At 40.6% G+C, this 19,164-nt stretch overlaps 2 protein-coding genes across 8 annotated transcripts in view; one reads left to right on the top strand and one right to left on the bottom strand.

Annotated features, from left to right (window-relative positions):
- PCNX2 (pecanex 2) overlaps positions 1-2,498 on the top strand; it is a 143,776-nt gene extending 141,278 nt beyond the window's left edge. The window contains exons 33-34 of the mRNA XM_089529911.1: positions 1,743-2,203; positions 2,325-2,498. Coding sequence (XP_089386037.1) covers positions 1,743-2,203; positions 2,325-2,498 — 635 coding nt within the window. The remainder of the gene's footprint in view (positions 1-1,742; positions 2,204-2,324) is intronic.
- The window catches only part of NTPCR (nucleoside-triphosphatase, cancer-related), a 31,403-nt gene continuing 14,677 nt past the window's right edge, over positions 2,439-19,164 (bottom strand). The window contains exons 4-8 of one of the 7 annotated variants that reach the window (XR_016281730.1): positions 18,011-18,220; positions 14,588-14,669; positions 8,534-8,714; positions 5,153-5,248; positions 2,446-2,524 (exon numbers count right to left, since the gene is read on the bottom strand). Coding sequence is in view for 3 of the 7 variants with exons in the window: in XM_089529908.1 (XP_089386034.1) it covers positions 14,601-14,669; positions 18,011-18,220 (279 nt within the window). In the remaining 4 variants the exon portion in view is untranslated. The other 6 variants (XR_016281732.1, XR_016281729.1, XR_016281731.1 and 3 more) reach the window with 6 other exon arrangements.

The following is a 19,164-nucleotide window of genomic DNA, read 5'->3' on the forward strand; positions in this document are numbered from 1 at the left end:
ATAACTGACTTTGACAATAGACTTCAGAGACATAGCCACGTTAGCCTGGAATTTCAGTCGGCAAAGGGATCTTGTAGCACCTTTGATGCTTACGCTGTGAAAGAAGTTGTAGCATAAGCTTTCATAGAGAGAAAGTAGGTGAAGTCTACAAAAGTTACAATGTCTTTCGCTCAGTTAGTCTCAAAGATGCCACAAGATCCCTTTGCATACTGAATTTGACAATGGCCACTAGGCAACAAACCCACAATAATAATGATTAGAAGATCATGGTGTTGAAATTTTTCTGTTGCCTGAAGAGCAGCAAGATGTAAAAGTAAAAGACCACCCGCCCATTTAATAGTTGTCCGGATGGGGAATTTCCATAGGTAAGGCACACCAGGATGTATGCTCCACAACTATTAAAAGTTCAGGGCTTCTGTTCCTTTTTATTATCTGGCTACCTTGATTGCCTGGATAACAGAAGCCTGCACAGCATATATAACTGTTGCTTTTGAAATAAGGCTTAAAAGCAACATAGGCAGGCAGCCAATGGTACATGTAAGATGCCTGCTGTGTTTGTTACATAGAAGTGGCTGTTTGGTCAAGCAAGCAGATGCTCTGTGCGTTCAGGGCTTGTTTGTTTATTGTCTGAACAAGTCATATGGAAGAAAATAGAAATCCAGAATTTACTGCTACAGCTAAATGGCTCCTGCTGTTCAGTTATCCTCTTCTCAATTCAGCAAGAACTACTGAGGAGTTCTAAAGGGAAATCTTGACTTCTCTGCAGTCATAAGGACAGTAACTACAAAGACAAAAACACAAGGGGTTTTGAAATAGGTCAGCTCACTACTGTTTTCAGTGCTAATAATAAAGATTCATCACACTTTTAGGCCTTTGTGTGAGGTCAGTGTAATTGTACTTAACCTGCCATTTTTTTTCACAGCTGCATAAATATAGACTTGATAAAGATCACATTGACACGTTCTGATAGCATTTGGTAACCCTTCCTGCCACTTTGTTCCTATTTCTCTCTCACTCTCACTCACTCTCTCTCTCTCTCACACACACACATATCTTCAAAACTGAGCAAGCCAGGAAGTAAGTGACAGTAAGATTACTTCAGATATTCTGTTAGTTTAAAGATACATCACAGCCCTATGCAGTTATGTGAGTCCATTGTTTTCAGTATCTCTTGTCCAAAGAAAGGTCATTGCTGTTAGATTCATTCAATTACAGGATAGTTAAGTTAGAGGAAGACTTATATTTATGTAACTTTCTCTTCATCAGAAACAATGGGTTCAAGCACACAATTTTGCTGTTGTTGTTATATTTATTTATATCAGGACACAAAGTTCTTAATAACAGTTAAACATAGCTAAAAATTCATCTTGTACAAGAGTTAACAATATATTTAAGCCATCAATAAAATTAAAACCATTACAAGCTAGAATATTTACTTTGAAGTGAGTCACACTGAAATCAGTGGATCAGTAATGAAAATAAGGGTGTGCGTCCATAAACCTGCACTTGGAGGGATGGGTAATTGAATGATGACACCTGGAAATCAACTAGATTACCAATACATGTATTATTTTCTAAATCCCTGAAGCTCTATGGAATTTCAAGATAAACACACTTTTATTAAATAGTCATCCTTGAATCTGTCTAGCACTATGTACTAATTGGATAGATGGTACATGACTTAAAGATGATTACTGAAGATGTAATTTTCCAAAATAATTTTCTCTCTTTCTGTTTTAAAGGAAGAAGAAAATTCAGGAGCCAGTCTGTTCAGACACATGCTGCTCTAAATCAAAGACCCCCTCGTTCAAGTCATTCTGGTCCAATTTTAGAAAGTCACCATCCCTTCATCCAAACTTCCACTTCTGCTCATGAAATTGCCCAGGGGCTTTCTGGCAGCCAGCTTTCCTTCCACAATTCAGCAACCTCTGTGTTCTCCCATACGCCTGCCATCCCTGCCCTGGGCCAACTCACTATACAGGAGAGAGCTGGTGCTATGCTCCGCTCTAGTCTGGCATCTTCCACCAGTTCTACACTCAGCCTCTTGTTTGGCAAGAGAAGTTTTTCAAGTGCTTTGGTCATTTCTGGGCTCTCAGCTGCTGATGGAGGAAACACTAGTGATACACAGTCCTCTAGCAGTGTTAACATTGCAGTGGGACCATCTGCTAGAGCAGCAAGCCGCACTGTGCAGGAAACCACACAGGTAAGAGAAATGTTAAAAAAAACAACAGCATATCTGATTGATGAAGTCCTCTTTTGAGATACCTTCCTAAAGGTATGTCTTTCAGTCACTGATGACATGATGTCTGCTTCTCTTTTGAAAGCAAATGTCTGAGGATTATGAAGCAACTGATGCTACCGAATCCAGACAGCGAAAGGATCTAGGAATGACACATGCTTTTCTGATGAGTCACATGGTGGAATGTAGACGAGCCAGTCAAGAAGACATGGCACTGGAAGACACTGCATCTCAACACAGTCTTTCAGACGAACAGTAAGATCCACTTGCACAAGGGATTATGCTCTGTACAAATGAAATCACAACAAAACTAGGTTAGTCTCTGAGAAAGTTAGTTCCAGTATAAAAGTCATTTCACATATATTAAAAAACACCTTAAAGAGGATTTATTTTTTTAATTCTTCATTGAAATGGCCTTTAGTGAAAAATATTGCAGTGTAGAAATATAATATCCTATTTAGGTCTGTCCAAAAATGCAATGCAGCTTCAGCTCAGGTTCCTGAAAACTGGCGTGGGATTTGAATAGCAACCTGTCTTGACATTCCTTCTGCCAAAGAAGCATTCATGTTATCTGGATAGAATTTGGGAGACACTGTTGGGAGGGGAAAGGGGAGGGAGAAAACATAGCATACTTGGAACTGAGATTGAAAGCAACAGAAAATCTGAATACAGCTCTGAAAAAGCACACTGACATCTGTCTCTTGTGGTAACCAAATAGATGATTGCATGCTAAATAACTGGCATTTTATACATAATGCATCAGAAAGGATTGTTTTTAATTGAAGCAATGAATATGTAAGAGGAGGGAAAACTGCATACTCTTAAGATTAGTATGCCAAATCTTTTAAAAAAGAAAGTCAAATAGGAAAGCATTATTCTTCTGTTTGTGTGAAGTGTTCTGCAGCTGGCAATTATGTGCTGCAACATATTAATCTCAAAGGTGGGCCACTGCATGCAGCCATAATGAAATAGTATGTGAAAGTGCCAGGCTACACATTGCCATGAACCAAATATAGCCAATGCATGAAAAGCCTTCACAATGCCAATGGTGCTCTTTATTTGCAAAACAGTGCAGCTTTTTCAAAAAAAGTTGTTTTTACACATAACCTTGCACTTCTGTTTGGTTGACAGAAATTCATGCCTATTTTTGAAACCAAGAGACTTAAAACAACTGTAAAGTACTATGGTACTCTCTCACTCATGGAGACATGTCAATTATTTTTTAATTAAAGACTTTACAACTACCAGTGTCTGCTTTTGCTATTATTTTGGGGTCAACATATGCAGACAATGTGTGCCCTTTCTGCTTTTTATTACATAATGACATTAAGTCATTTTCATTCATGGTTGTAGTTCATCCACAGGCAGGATATTTTATTATTTAAAAAAAAAGTTTGTATGAAAGCAGAAAATTCACATTGCTAAAAAGCAAACGAAAATGCATGCAGCCGGACACATGGACAGAGGTTGAGCATCCAGTTAAGGCAGCCATGAGGTAAGTTTTATTGTACGGTAGCCCCTGTTCCCAGTACAAATGCTTGCAAAATTTGGGAAGCTGTGGAGAAGGCAAGAGAATCTTGGTCAAAAGAAGCTATAGCAGAGCGGACAACTAGGTTTTCTTCATTACATGTATTCTCAGCCTACAGTTCTAGGATCATTATTATCACATAATTTAAACAAGGTTATTGGGTTTAAATCAGTGATGTACTTGGCATTCAGAACACAGCTTTAGATTCTAAAGAATGGACTGGTAGCCATTGGGGGCATGGATATTTAGTCTTTTGAATACTCAAGTATTTAGGAGGTTTCCACATTTTCAGACAGAAATTTACACATGTTCAAATAATAATAATAATAATAATAATAATAATAATAATAATAATAATAAAATTTATTTCTATTCCGCTTTTCCACATTGATCAAAGCGGTGTACAGAGCAAAGGAATACACCAATACAAGTACAAAATAAAATTACAATATATACATATGATAAAACAGTGTCAAGAATTTCAAGTACGATTTAAAAACTATTAAACCCAAGTCAGAGCCAGCTGAGCTGATGATCCATGATGCAAAATACATAAAGGGGGGAACCACATGATATCAGAGCACATGGGGAAAAGCTTGATGGAAGAAAAAGGTCTTAAGTTTCTTTTTAAAGAGATCCAGGGAGGTGATAGAATGGAGCTCATCGGGAAGGGTGTTCCAAATTTTTGGGGCCAAAAATTTTTGGGGCCAAATTTTTGGGGCCAAAAAAGGGAAAAGGCCCTTTGCAAGGTCGACGCATATTTTGCGGTCAGAACCCTCAACAGATTCTTCCCGGCTGACATGAGTGTGCAGGGCGGATTATATGGGGAGAGGCGGTCCTCCAAGTAACCTGGGCCCAAGCCATTTAGGGCTTTATAGATAATTACCAACACCTTGTATTGCGCCCGGAAGTGAATGGGCAGCCAATGAAGATCTTGTAAGATGGGTGTTATGTGGTCAGCCCTGGAACAACCAGCGACCAATCTCGCAGCCATATTCTGTACTAATTGAAGCTTCCGGGTTTGGTACAAGGGTTGCCCCATGTAGAGTGCATTGCAGAAATCCAATCGAGAAGTTACTAGAGCATGCACCATGGTTTCAAGGTCCCCCCGGCCCAGGTAGGGTCGCAGCTGGCGTATCAGCTGAAGCTGATAACAGGCGCTTCTAACTGTCGCATCCACTTGGGATGTCAATTGGAGCGACGAGTCCAGAAGCACTCCCAGGCTGCGAATAGAGTCCTTCAAGGTGTCTTGGGCCTGGTCTACACCAGGAAAATAATCCATACTCATCTCAATTCTGGGGTTTTTTTTAGGAACATATGACCTATAACCGTATTAACAGTGAAAGCATTTCTTTTAGGCTTTAATGTGACTTTTAAAAACTCACTTCTTGTTTTGCAATTTCCAGGAAAGTACAATCTTTTTTTACATGTGCCAATCTGCATCAGGTTGGCAGTGGGATAGATTGGTGGGTGGTTGGCAACTGTCACAAACAAACAAACAAGCTTCATTTATATACCACATCATACCACCTAAGCAGTGTCTAAGCGGTTTACAACTGTAAGCTAATTTGCCCCCAACAATCTGGGTACTCATTTTCGCGACCACAGAAGGATGCAAGCCTGAGTCAAGCTTGAGCCCTTTTTCTGGTCTTGAACTCGCAACCTTATGGTTTTGAGTGAGTGGCTGCAGTACAGGCATTTAACCACTGTGCCACCAGGGCTCCTAAAAATGTTTTTAAAAAATGTTCAGTGGTACTTCCTGAGCACCAGGGTTGCCATCTGCTGCCCAGCCAAGCCCAGCAACATTGAAAAATAAAAATAAGTTTCTATCTTCTCAGGGCTGTCACCACTGCCTTCCCAGCGCAGCACTACTAGTGAAGTCACTTCCTCTGAGGTCAGAACGAGGTGCCCAGCCATAAGATCAATGATGGGTGGGTGGGGGGTTGATCTGTCTCCCACCTGTTGATAGCATGCCTGGGCACCTTGTTCTGACCTCAAATCAAGTGACTTCACCAGCAAGGCTCTACTTTGCAGGGGTGATGTGTGCTTGGCTGGGAAGGTTATAGCGATAGCCTCAAGGAGAAGGAGGTGGGGGGGGGAGCAGTGTTGCCCCAAAAGGTAGAGGCTTGAAATGCCCCACCAGAAATGCTAGTGCCCCCCCCCCTTGAAATGTTGGGGAATATTAAGTAGCTCAAAGGCTTGTGAGAAGTTGAGTAACTTGTGCTAAGATCTTAATAATAATATTAATAATAATAAATAATTTATTTGTATCCCGCCCAATCAACAAGGAATCCGGGTGGCTAACAACAGTGGCAGTACAATAAAAAATACAATAAAAACAAATGAATCCCTTCCCAGTCCCCCAACCATATAAAGCATACAATAACAATAAACAATATCAATATAGTGGCAATCAACAGGAAACATAAGAACGTTACAATCAAACAAGGTTGATAAAAAAGACTTTCCCCAACCCCTCAGCACAAGTTAACATCAAAACAATATTAAGCAAATTAAATATAAACATATGATAGAAAAAAACATAAAAATAGCAATTTCAGTATATCAAAAACCATAATCTATGTAACATAATAAACATCAAAAACTACAGTTTATCACAATTAATTTTTAAAAACCCACACACAATTAGAACAAAGTTCAAAGGAGGCACAAACAGGTGCGTCCTCTCCTCCTCTCTCAAGTGAGGGAGCGATGGAGATAACCGATGTTACCAGGCAGGAGGTAGTCCCAGCAATACCAAAACAATTACGATGAAACTCATTTCAAATAACTGAGAGGCTTTTATATTTAATTATTTATGTACAGTATTTATACCCAGCCCTTCAGCCTAAAGCCTCTCAGAGCAGCTTTTCTTCAGAAATGTGCAAAAGTTGCACATTCACACATCCAAGAACAGAGTCAAGCATCCAAGATTCACAGAAGAGAGATTTGCAAAGTTTGGATAGAGACAAGGGTTAAATGGCATAATTACCAGTCCAGCAGAGGGATGTCTCTTGAAAGGATACTGCTAACTTAAGAGAACATCAGTAAAGAACAAGCATGGAGAAAAACGCTGAAAACTCAAACAGCCCAGAGAACTCCAAAAGAGAGAGAGAGAGAGAGAGAGAGAGAGAGAGAGAGTGAGTGAGTGAACCCTGAAAATTAAAGCAGTGTCCAAAGCACATTGGGGGGGGGGGGGGGAGATGAAAAAGCAAGAATGCAGGCAACTGGGACAGTGACCTAATCTGAGGGTACATCTCAAAAGAAGTGGACTTAGGAAAAATGTGGGAGACTCAGCAACAGCTGAGGCAACACCCAAAAAGATATGAACAAAGAGGCTTGCATTTGGGGAGTTTATTATATTCACAAACCTTCGCTTTGGGCATGGTTTGTGTGCTCACAAAACGTTTTGGAAAAGCTTTGATATTTTCCTGAAAACTGACCAACTACTTCATAAAACTAAGTGAGTTTTTTAGGCATCAAGATGTCAATGCATTGATAAGATCATAAACAAACCTTTGATAATAAGACAGTTAAGAGAGATTTAGGGCAACCTTAGAAAAGGGTAAATGGGGTCTGGTCTCTGTCATTCTTGACAACACCTTCCTTTTTCTATCTGTTTCCTTTCCCATAGGAAATGCAAAATAAGATGGCCGGGGGGGGGGGGGGGAGGATTGTCTTCTTTAGCATAATCCATGTGCTTGCCCTTTTGGTATATTTTAGATTGGCATATGATCATCATCATGACTTGAAATCATGCTTTGTGCTAGATATTAATTATGAGTTTATATGTATCCAGCAGGATATGCAAACCCAGGTAATAATGGAAATGTGGACATCATTTCTAAGTCAAACCAGTCAAACCAAGTCAAACATTTCAGTTTCAGTGCAGTACATTATGAGGTTGTGTGGTGCTGAATTAGATCAAGTGCTCCTCCATTCCAGCATCAGGTCTCCCTCTGTAGTTAACCAACTTCAGGAAAGCTGATGCCCTTTCCTGCTCTTGTTTTTCAGCAGAAATGTAGGGCCATCACATTAGCGAAATTTGGGTATTGCTGCTAGACTTCAGTTGTAGCTTCTATCTAGATTTTGGTAGTGCTTTTCTACCTCAAGCCATGCCTAACTTTGGCCCCATTTTCTATCAACTAAGGCTGGGAAATGTTTGGTTCTCTAGATGCCATTGGACTCTGGGTAGCCCCATGACTGAACATGGATGATCAAATATGCTTTCCAATGATATCTGGAAGGCCACACTTTCCCTACCCCTGTAGTAAAGAAAGTTGGTTGAAGTCTGCTGCCTGCCAAGCTTCATGTTCCTTGAGAATTTTATGTAGACCTCTTTGTTGCATTTAAAAGTGGAATGCTGTTCTGCCTTAAGAAATACCTTAACACATCTGCATATACATATTGTTGTTAATTCCCCAGGAACCACTGAACTTGGTGGAGTGAAAATGTTTCTGCTTAAGCCTATTAAAAATCTTTGCTTTGGCGAAAATTCATTGCCCATGGCTTCTCATCCTGCATTGGATCAAATGGGGTCCAGGCTAATGTACAGCTTCTATAAACAAATGCTCCATGATTAATCACAGGGCAGCTGCATTATAAGATGAGCACAGATTCGTGGGCAAAAACATTTTATGCCTTTCATATGATAATTGTAACAAATGAACAACTGTTTTATGGCACTAGGAGGATAATTTTCTTATGTCAGGCAATTCTCTTAACAGTTTCAAGGAAAAGCGGGAAATGATACACCTGTCACATACTCTGTGATTTTAAGCTGTTTGGGCAAACTCTCTTTGTGTTTGCTCTTAATTTTCCTGGAACAGATTCAAGTAGCCTTTCAGTCCCAGATGTGCAGCTGTCCTCTGTTGATCTTGAGTGCGTTGTTTACAGAAGTCACAAATAGACCGGAAAGCACACCAGGGTGGAAGGCTAAAGCTGCATCTTGGAAAAAAAACATGTTATTTTGTTCTGTGTTATTTCACTACAAATCTTTATATGTTTCCTGCATAGGAGCTTCATATGCCCCTGATTTCAGTCACAAGTTTTCTTATTTATCTTGGTTTATCAACCTTCCTTCTGCAAAAGATGTTGGTTATAACAGGTTCTTGTCACAATGTAAATTGGAGAAAAAAAGGCAGGGGTAGAGAAAAAAAACCAAGTGTAATTTCTTATGCAATACTTATATAAAATGGGGAATGAGAATTGTTGTACTCTTCTGGGAGGATAGGATTTCAATGACAATTGGCCATAGGCACACTAAATGTTGTCTTACCTTGTCCCCTGACTCAGCCCAGCCCCTTTCACACTTTTTATAGTACTATATTCCACTTTAACTGTCATGATAAAATCCTATTAAATCCTGGCATTTGCACGGGGGGGGGGGGGGGGGATTTAGAATTTTCAGCTAGAATTCTAGTGCTCCAAACTACAGATCCCAGATCTCCATGAGATGCAGCCATGGCAGTTAAAGCAGAATCTTAGTACTGTAACTATGTTCTGTTAATGGGATATGTGTATTTTTATACACCCCCCCCCCATTATTATTATTATTATTTAGTTTATTTTGGCTAATATCCAAAAAAGGGAATAGAAGAAAAGTAAGGATTTCTTATAATAGCAGTTCTAACAATTTCTAAGTCAAAATGTTCTTTCCTCTCCCTTCTAGACTAGGAAACTTAATAATTTATTAAAATTTTATTAAGTGAATGTGCCTAAAGAGGCATCTAACTAGGTATCTCCAGCGTCTGATGAGTTTTATCCTGATGAAGTTTTGAATGCAGCATGAATTACCCTACCAGCACTAATGCATAAAAACATGGTCTGGAAACTGATTAATGTCTGAAAGGCAATGCAGAACAAAGCTGCTCTTTTTTTTTTAAGTCAGTATCAGGCTTGTAGAATGTGCAACCCTAGATGATTTTGGACAGCAGGACTCCCATGAACTTAACCACCATAGCTACTGGAGAAGGATGATGGGAGTTGTAGTCAAGTAACATCTGAAGGTCTACCTACCCTTACGAATCACAGTCCTCTTACACTATACATGGCAACCTTCCTCAAGCTTTGTTTCTCCTGGCTGTGTTGGATGATAAGACCAGTTTTTCCCAAGCAGCATGGCATTGGCTAGAGATGAGGGGTGTTGTCCTCTGGAGAATGTCAACTTGGGGAAGGTTGGTATGCATGCTGCCAAACAGAGGCAAATGATTTCAGCTCTAAATCCACGCATCCCTTTTTGTTACAGCAGAGAGCCACTGGTATAGGAAAGAGCTACACAGGCTCAGCCTATTGGCACATACTAGGTTTTCTGGTCCAGGTCTAAATTGTGCCTTTGTCTAACTCTTCCTGTCATTTTTCCTTATCTTTCTCTGTGTCTAACATCATACAGTTAGGAACTGACAGTGCAATATTTTATGCATATCACCGCACAAATAAGTGCCACTGGATTCAGTTAATTTACCTGAAACTCAGTGTGTATAGGGTTTCTCCGCTGAAGTCATAGTTTTAAGTTGATCTTTACAACTACAAGAGGAGGTGCATATGGTTGCTTTTTTTAAAAAGTACCTATACACATAAAGAAACAGGAAACTGGTTATTTACAAAGTGTCATACCCTTAAAGTATATTTACTTATGTGAGTAAATCAAGGATGACATAGTAAAAAACTTTTAAAAAATTGTTTCAATAGATAACAGCCAGACAAAGAGCTCTGTGTAAGAATTGTACTGGAATGTTTCTTGAAGCCAAGAGAGCACTGAAAATACACCAAAGCTCTTTGATGAATTGATTTCCTCCACCTGCTTCAGTTCGGCTAGGATGTTATCAGTGCACAAATTGGAAAGAATGAGCCAGAGAGGTTGATATTTTTCTGTCCCCCAGACAAACAGACTTAAGATCACAAGTCATGTTAATCCAGTGTGGAACCAGTTGCAACCCAGACAATTTTTGTCATAGATTCAGTAGAAAATTGTGGTCAAAGGACAACAAGGTGGATTGCCATTGCCACTTTCTGAAGCTGAGAGTGTGTGATTTGCCCAAGGTCACCAGTGGGTTTTCTTAGCTGAGTGGAGATTCAAACCCTGGTCTCCCCGAGTTCCAATCCAGCATTCAAACCACCACACCACACTGGATACAAGGAACCATACACATATTGAAAATTGTTGATCATACTGATTCTGGTTGATGGGGCCCCCTCTTAGAATGCAGTTCTATGGCTGCTGAGCATCCCAGGGTCTCTAGGATCTCCCTCTTCTAAAAGTAGAAGAGTAGACCCTTGGAGACCACCCTAGATCCCACCTCTCAGCCCTGTGCAAATATCTGTGCCCCTACCTCTCTGACATCAGTCTAAATAAATTGGGTCTTTTAATGCTCTCTGCACCACTTTGCTCAATTCTGGAGCCAACCAAAGAAATACCACCATCCTGTATAGATGGCTTATACCCATTTTACAAACGGCAGATGAGGTCCAAAACACACTGCAGAAATAAACCAGTTCGAGACTGCTTTAACTGCCCTGGTTCAATGCTAAGGAATTCTGAGAACTGTAGTTTTGTGAGATATTTAGCCTTCTCTGTCAGAGAGCTCTGGTGCCACAATAAGCAACAGTTCACAGGATTCCCTAGCATTCAGCCAGGGCAATGTGTTTTGGACCTGAGACTAAAAGATACAACACTATCCAATTTCTCCAATGCTGAGCAGGGCTTGGATCAAGAATTTAACAATTGGTCTACAGCCATAACTGACCTATTTACTTCTTTTGTAGCATGCAAGTTAGAACATTCCAGCATGAATGAAGAGCTGATGTTCTGTGTAATTACTTTGTTTCTTGATGGATTGTTAGCATTTTTAAAAGACTTCTGTTACTGTTGCATTCTCTCCCACTGCCTCCAGATTCTTAGGTTTATTTTTAAAAGGGAAAGGAAAGCCTATAACCTTTTGTACTTTGCCTCTGTTATCTCCCCTAAATTCTTCCTGTCCTATTAACTTTGCAGAAATTTAAACTTTATAGGATTAATCCTTTCTCCGGATATCTTAAGTGGAAATAAAAACAGACTAACACAGCTCAAATAATGAAGGCTTTGTTTATGTCACACCATCTGGACACTTTGAGGCTTGAATTGCTACAAACCTCTATGTTGACTGGCCTTGATTCCTTAGCCTGTGGAGAAGACCAGGCACAAATTACTCTCTTCCTGTTGTACCAATTAAAAACCACAGGTGCAACCCAACTGTAATGAGGAGTTCTGCAGAGACATATGCACTGGAGACCCATCATGTTGGACATGTGCTGGAAGGTTGTGTTTCCTTTGTCACAGGACCCTTGAACCTTCCTCCAAATGCACGAACCAGATTGCCTGTGTCAGGCCCCATAAAATAACCAAGTCAGAAACATGGTTGTTGAGACTCACTAAAAACATTAGTTTCATCTTAATAAGTTAGTTTCTCACTTCAGGGCTATATGTTTAAAACAGGCATACTGAGTTGGGATGTGGGTGTCTTTGAAAGCCATCTGTACACTGACACAGCTGTATTGCAGAAGGGGAGCTTACAAAGCCCAGAGCAGAACATGACTCTCAAAGTAAGCAAGCCACACACTCCAATGAAAGACAATTCTCTTCAACTGTACCAATACACAATTCTTTTCTGAATAATGGTGTTAATACTGTGTTAAGAAATGGGGCAGCTAGTTTTTCACTTCTAGCTCAGTCTTGTTATGAAGTAGCCAAGTGGGAAAAGACAGGGATGGAGTGGGGCAAGAGTAATATTGTTACTCTTATAGCAAGCCCTGAGCTCCAATATACAGAACTAAAAATGCTTTTCTGTCTGGAGTAGTTGGACTTCTGAACATCTGAAATAAGACAGAACCAGTAACGTTGTAGCTCTGCCTCACTGCAGTGCCCCACCCCAACACCTCTCTTGGCCTCATTATGGGCTCCTGCCCCTTCAGATTTTTGAAATTTAGAAATTGACTTCTCTCCTTTGAGCAGCCAGAAATTATGGTACCAGCCTCCAATTTTCTCACTTTCTTTTCTTCCTTTCCTCAGGCTGCATATGGGTCACAAAGCAGCAGGCCATGAACACAACAGCATGCTCTTTGACTGGTGGGGTGGGGTCATCATGTGTTGCCTTTTTGGTACATGTCTTGCTTGCAAAATTTAGGAGGTATGGGAATATCTATGGACTATGCCATCCATATACTGGATCTCGCATTTGCACAGCTGATCATGCTGCAATACACATTTTCCCCTCCCCCATCAAAATATGCTAGGTGAGATGAATGCCTTAAAAAAATGCAACCGCCTGTGCAACAGTTTATACCTGTAGAGCTCCTCTTGCACAACCATACAATATATGCACAATGTTGTCTGAAGAATGTACTGCCAGCAACATGTACCAGTGTATGTCCCCCACGGGACTCTAACCACAGAGTTTCTGTAAGCATCATCAGTCTTCACTCTATTAATCAGGTATCTTCTCCTTTGTGGGATAAAAATGATTTGGTACTTGGGACTCTACTTTGTTTCTTGGGCACACATTACTTGTCCTTTGTGACTAGCCATGGATAGTTCCATGAGACTGTTTTGTGCTAGTGCCCACAATAACTTTTTAGTTTTTCCCTTGTGTGCACAGGTCTCCAAAGAAAAATGCACCTGATGTACACCTGGTATTGTAGAGTGATTATGAACTGATATCCAAATAAATTGTTTTGAAATTACATAAGTTTACAGATTCCTTTAACCAACAAATCCTTTCAATATAACACTTGTTACATTTTGGACATACTAAAGGAGTAGAGAAATAAACAAGGCTACATGCCTAGAGCAGAAGAGCTGTATATGAAACCAAATGTGCACCTGGCTGGGGATTTAAATTTCATGACATGCAAGACTGATTAAAGTAAACACTTCTCCTGAACACCACCCATTAGTGATATATATTTGTGTCACAATTATTTCTTTCATTAACTAGAAAAAGTTTTTTAAAAGGAACAAACACAAACCATTAACTATATGGGTAAATAAAACTTGCATTGCCCTGTCAAACTTAAATGTGGGGCAGGGGGTGCTGGTGGTGATGGTTTATAAAGGGAAAGTTCTTTCCACATATCTTAATAAATGGAGACTCTTTCTCTTTCTTTTCAAGTAGCAATATTTACCTGAAGGTTAGAAATAAAAGAGGGAAAAAACAACAATCCATAAAATGGCAACTGGAAAAATTGTCAGGTTTCAGTTGAAGAAAAAGAATTAGCTTATTATTTTAAGTATCAGCTTGAAACTAACACTAGAAACATGTACGTGAGTTCCTTGTTTCCAAGATGATCCCAAATCATCTTTTCCAACGGTGGTTACTTTACATCAAGTTGGCCTAACTATTCAATGTTAGTTAAATCAGGTTCCTCATAAAGATCTTATCATATATAATACATTCACTGTCCATTTGAGCAAAGCCTGTATTAATTATCTATATGGGAGAAAACAGGGTATTAGTTTTTTGGAAATATCCTATACTAAGAAAAGGCTCTCCTACATTGCAATGCTGCAAGTGAAAAAAAATGGAAACCCAATTCCACCCATTTTTTATGCAATAGAATGCAGAACTGTTCACTACTTATCAGGACCAAAGTTCAGTAAAATTCAATTCAGGGTGTGGACTTACAGATGGCTGGTTCCTAAGATTGTTTGCTACTGGCATCTGCTACTGCAAAAATATCCCTATTTTAAATGTAAGTCTGATCTTGAAACCAATTGCTAGTAACATGTGAGAAACATCTTAGTTCATATCTGCATATTCAGTCAATAAAGCTGCAAAGATACTAACAGAGTCTGCAGACTCATTTCAGGCACTTCTGCACAGCAGTCACAATATCTTCCAAAATGTTGTCTCTGTTCTCCTTTGTAATCTAGAATCAGAAAAAAGAAGGCAGATATCAACACAAAAAGAATCTGGATTGGTAACTGCTATCAATACATTAACTGAAACAATGATCAATACTGCATGGATGAAAACATGGAGACAAATTCCTGGGAAGGTGGAGATAAATGTGTCCCTGCTTAGAAGGACAAAATTTGAGCACTGTGGAATTCTCATTCAGTCTTTCATTCTTAAAAAGGCATTAATAATCCCTTCACTCAAATTCCATATTAGGAAAACATTCCTTCCAGTTCCATGACATCTAATCCAGGTTACCGAACTTATTTTTAAATCAGGCCTGCACAACATACGGCCCAGGGCCCAGTTGTGGAACAATTTCAAGGGTCCTCTGCTGCTTAGCTTTCTCCTGAGGAGAAGGCTGGGTGGGGAGGAGAATGCGAGAAGACATACCCTGCAAGTCTCTTCCGCTGCTCGGCTTTCTCTCAAGGAGAAGGATGGGTGGAGGATAAGGATAGGCAAGCACTTGCCCTACAAGTCTCCTCCTCCATCTAGCTTTCTCCTGAGAAGGCCAGGCAGTGGAGGAGGAAGTGGAGCAAACATTCAATCATCTGCAGCCTTAAGAAATTTAGTCTATTTTAATTTTGGCCCCTACCTATGGCCAAGTTGTGCAGGCCTGCTTTAAATGCTTAATAGCAAGCAGGTTAAAAAGATTACATATGCTATCACAGAAGTGAAGATATGCAATCAGATGCAGTGGACATGGATGGTACACCACCAAACCAGAAAAGATATGCAGGATTTATCAGTGCTTGCAAAGGGAGAAAAATATGATCCTGGGAAAGACAGTACAAACAATAATGTTCCTTCTTGAGGTCTGAAATAATCTGTAGACAAGATATTGAGGGATACTGAAGGGAATGCTTGAAAACATTCCAATAATATAATCTGCATGAGCTCAAACAGCATGAATTAATTTAGGCAGCTGGAGGATGGGATAGTAGCAAACAGGTCATGAACAGCCAGTAAAGATCAACTTGCCAATTCACTCTAGTCTGGAGATGGTCTCTGATGTGATTCAGAAGGAAAAGAGAATGAGATGGATGTGAGGGAAAGCAGAGCTACAAATCAATGTTCTTTGAAGCTTTTATCAAAATAAATTGACATGAATGAATTTAAAACATCTTGGGTATTCGTCAGTATTGATTTTGCATCCAATACTCCTGGTTTCATGAGGCTTGGTATAAAGACAATCTGACATGCTGGTCAGAAGCAAACAAATGCAAGACAGAGCTATGCAGACAGAAGAAAGTGGTGTCTTGCAACACACACAAGCACTAAGAAAATAACATGATGAGAAGTGGTAAGAAGAGCTGATAATATCGCAAGAGCCTGGAAAGTGCTAAAGAGCCTAGAAAAATCTAGATGCAGGAGTGCTAAAATCTGGTGCTGGCTCCAAGGAATCTGGATGTTTTTGAAGTGCTGGTGGCAAATAAAAATCAACAAAAGGAAAGTGCTTCAGTCATACCTCAGTTAACTAAGGGCCAAAACAGATAGCCCAATAAATCCGGCTTCTGAGTAGCTTGGGTCATGGCATTTACATGCTGCATGCCCCGAAGTCACCCGGAAGCCACCCTCGCTGACCAGACGTGGCCAGGTTCATGATGCTCCAGGGGTGTGGCCTTGACACGCTGCATACTGCCAGAGCACCGGGAAGCTTGCTTGGGGCTGCAGTAGGGCCAGAAAAGCCAGCTTTTTGCCAGCCCAAATAGGAGTGGATCTTTTCCGCTCCTATTTGGGCTGGCTCCACTGTAGATTGGGGCTGCAGCATGTGGTTACTGCAGCTCCACAGTGCACAGCTCCCCCAATCTGCCATTTTAAGCCCACTGAGATTTCCCTTTTGCTCCATATCTTCTGTCTAGCTGGAAGCATCTTTAACATCAGCATCAGCAATGGGAAGATGATGAAGAAAGTCTGGAGAAACACAAACTTTCAGTGCCAGGTTGCAGCAACATGTCTGCAGTAACAAATGCAATAAAGCTTGAACTTGGGGTTGGAATGGGATCCTACTCCAGCCAATCCTACTGGAGCAGTATGTGCTGGCCTACAACAAATGTAAACAGCCACCACTTCTAGAATCGCTTACTGAAAGTGTGAACAGCAAAACAGAGAGAAAAGGAGAAAGCAGATTAGCCTGCCTCACCAGCTCTCCACACCATGTTAAAAAAACATAGATCTATATATTTGGTCACCCAAATGGAAATCATAATGAAAGTAGAGGCCAGTAAAAGAAAAAAGACACTAGGTTTGCACAATTCTTGGTTGAACAAGTACTTGTATACCTTTAAAGCTTGTGTGAATGAGGAGGCCCTTCACCACACTCAATTGTTGTTTGCTCCCCACTAAAAATTCCAGCTCCACAATGAAATTTTCCTTCAGTCCCCAAATTTCTAGTATTGTATACTATGGCCGGTTACAGACCGGCACCTTAGTGCGTGATGAGCATGCACTAGGGTTACAAAAGGGCGGTGCTTCCGCACCGCCCTAACGCTAGTGCGTGCTCGTCATGCACTAAACGGCGGCGGCCCTTCCATACGGCCGCCGCCGTGAGGACGTCATGGCCGCGCCGCCTCTAGATGGGGCGGCGCGGATGTGACGTCCTTGCTCCACGCCAGGGCACTTAGTACGCCCTGAACACGGAGCAGGAAAGAGCTCCGTTTCGGAGCTCCTTCCTGGTTTAGTCCGCTGGGCGCAGCCTTCAGACAGCTGCGCCCAGCGGACTAAAAGAGAAAGGGGAGGCGTTTTGCTGCTTCCCCGCAGCCTGAAAAGCGGCGGATCGGGGCCTCAGCGGCTGCCGTTCTGGCCGCTGAGGCCCCGATACTCCGGGGAAAGGGGGGGGTCCAGACCGCCCCAAATGGGCGGTCTATAACCCGCCCATGAGACACTGAAAATAATTCACACATAGAACTCTTATTTCTGTTGCGTTTGTACTCCTTAGGTAACTTTTCCTGCCCTTTAACTATGGAAGCCTGAACTAAACTTCTCAATCCATAGAGGACATTTTAAATTACTGCAGCAGTAGAAATTTGAGGACAGAAGGAAAACTTCAGGGACGGGGAGGCAGAATTCTAATTAGGTGAGCAATGCTGTCATTTTTGCCTCCATATAACTACACTGCTTGCTGGTGGGATAACCTCCAATGTTAAAGTGGATCTCTGCCTTTGATACTCTTAAAAGTTGCATTTTACCCCCAAATAAAGCCTTTTGATTTTATTTTTCATTATAAAAACTTGTTCAAAATTAAAATAGATATTCAATCAAAGTCTAAGCTGGGCTAAGCAGCTATTCTAAAAGTGCATATCAGCTACTTACAGTGAAGACCTTCACTTCCTTGTTAGTCCTAATCTCCTCCACAATCCCCAGGAGCTTTCCTTTAGGCACTGGGATGGTTCCAAGCATCACAATTCCTGATCCACTCAGCATTTGACGGACAGCTTGAATAAATGACTGGCTGAAGAGCTCCATTTTACCAATCTCGTCAATTACACAGACCCTTTTCACTGCACTACTGCCAAGATCAGCCTGTGAGAAAAAACACGTACCTGATTAAAGTGCTCACCAAAAAAATGAACAAATTTATAGATGAAGTCAGTCATTATTCTACAGCTACATAATACAAATGGATCAAGTGCAAGAGAATGTTTCTTTGAAAAATACTTTACAAGAAAAATTGAAATATACAAAGGATTTGGACTGGTGTCAATACACATTCAATCTGACTTCAAGGAGCTGGTGATTACATTTAAAACTCTAAATGGTTTTAAACCATGATATTTCAGGGATGCCTCTCCTTTTGTATTCACCTGGTTTGATTGCTGAGATCTGCTATGGAAGCCTTTCTCTGCATTCCTCCATTGGGGGCAAGACACAGAAGAGAGCCTTCTTTCCTGTGAAGGCCTGACTGGAGCCAATCTTGGCCTTATTCTAGTGCCATGTTCAGACCTAGCTGTTTACCTAAGTATTTTTGTCCCAATAATCGTGGCTTGCTTCTGGGCTATTAGACTATACAGTTTGTCTTCTGTCTTGTTTTATTCTGTGTTAATTAAGATGAATTGTTTATACTTGTGTGAAAATTGATTTTATGGTTTGTACCTGACTTTGAAATGTCTAGATAAAGGGCAGGAAGGAAATAAAAAATAAAAAAATAAAAAAATAAATACACGGCTCTCTCATATTTCCTGAATGGCAGCTACTAGCCAGGACAATAGCAGCACTGCCTGTACAAAATACCCACAAGCTGCCAGTTACTCTACTGCAGAAGTACAAAATTTGATATTTCCTTTAAACTCAGGTGAGAGGTCCACCTCCACTGCCCACAATAGAAGAATACAAAACTGAAAATGGACTTCCAGACACTTCAGGTTTCCTTTGGGTTCCTTAGGTTTTCTGGGAGTGATACAGCCTATGGTAAATCCTCCGAGACAACAATTTATTCCTTAGACCCCCAGGGATTTCCCTCCTCTACT

The sequence above is a fragment of the Sceloporus occidentalis genome, unplaced genomic scaffold (genome assembly GCF_023333645.1).
Source record: "Sceloporus occidentalis isolate IW3139 unplaced genomic scaffold, rSceOcc1.0.p SCAF_6, whole genome shotgun sequence".
Lineage (NCBI taxonomy): Eukaryota > Metazoa > Chordata > Lepidosauria > Squamata > Phrynosomatidae > Sceloporus > Sceloporus occidentalis.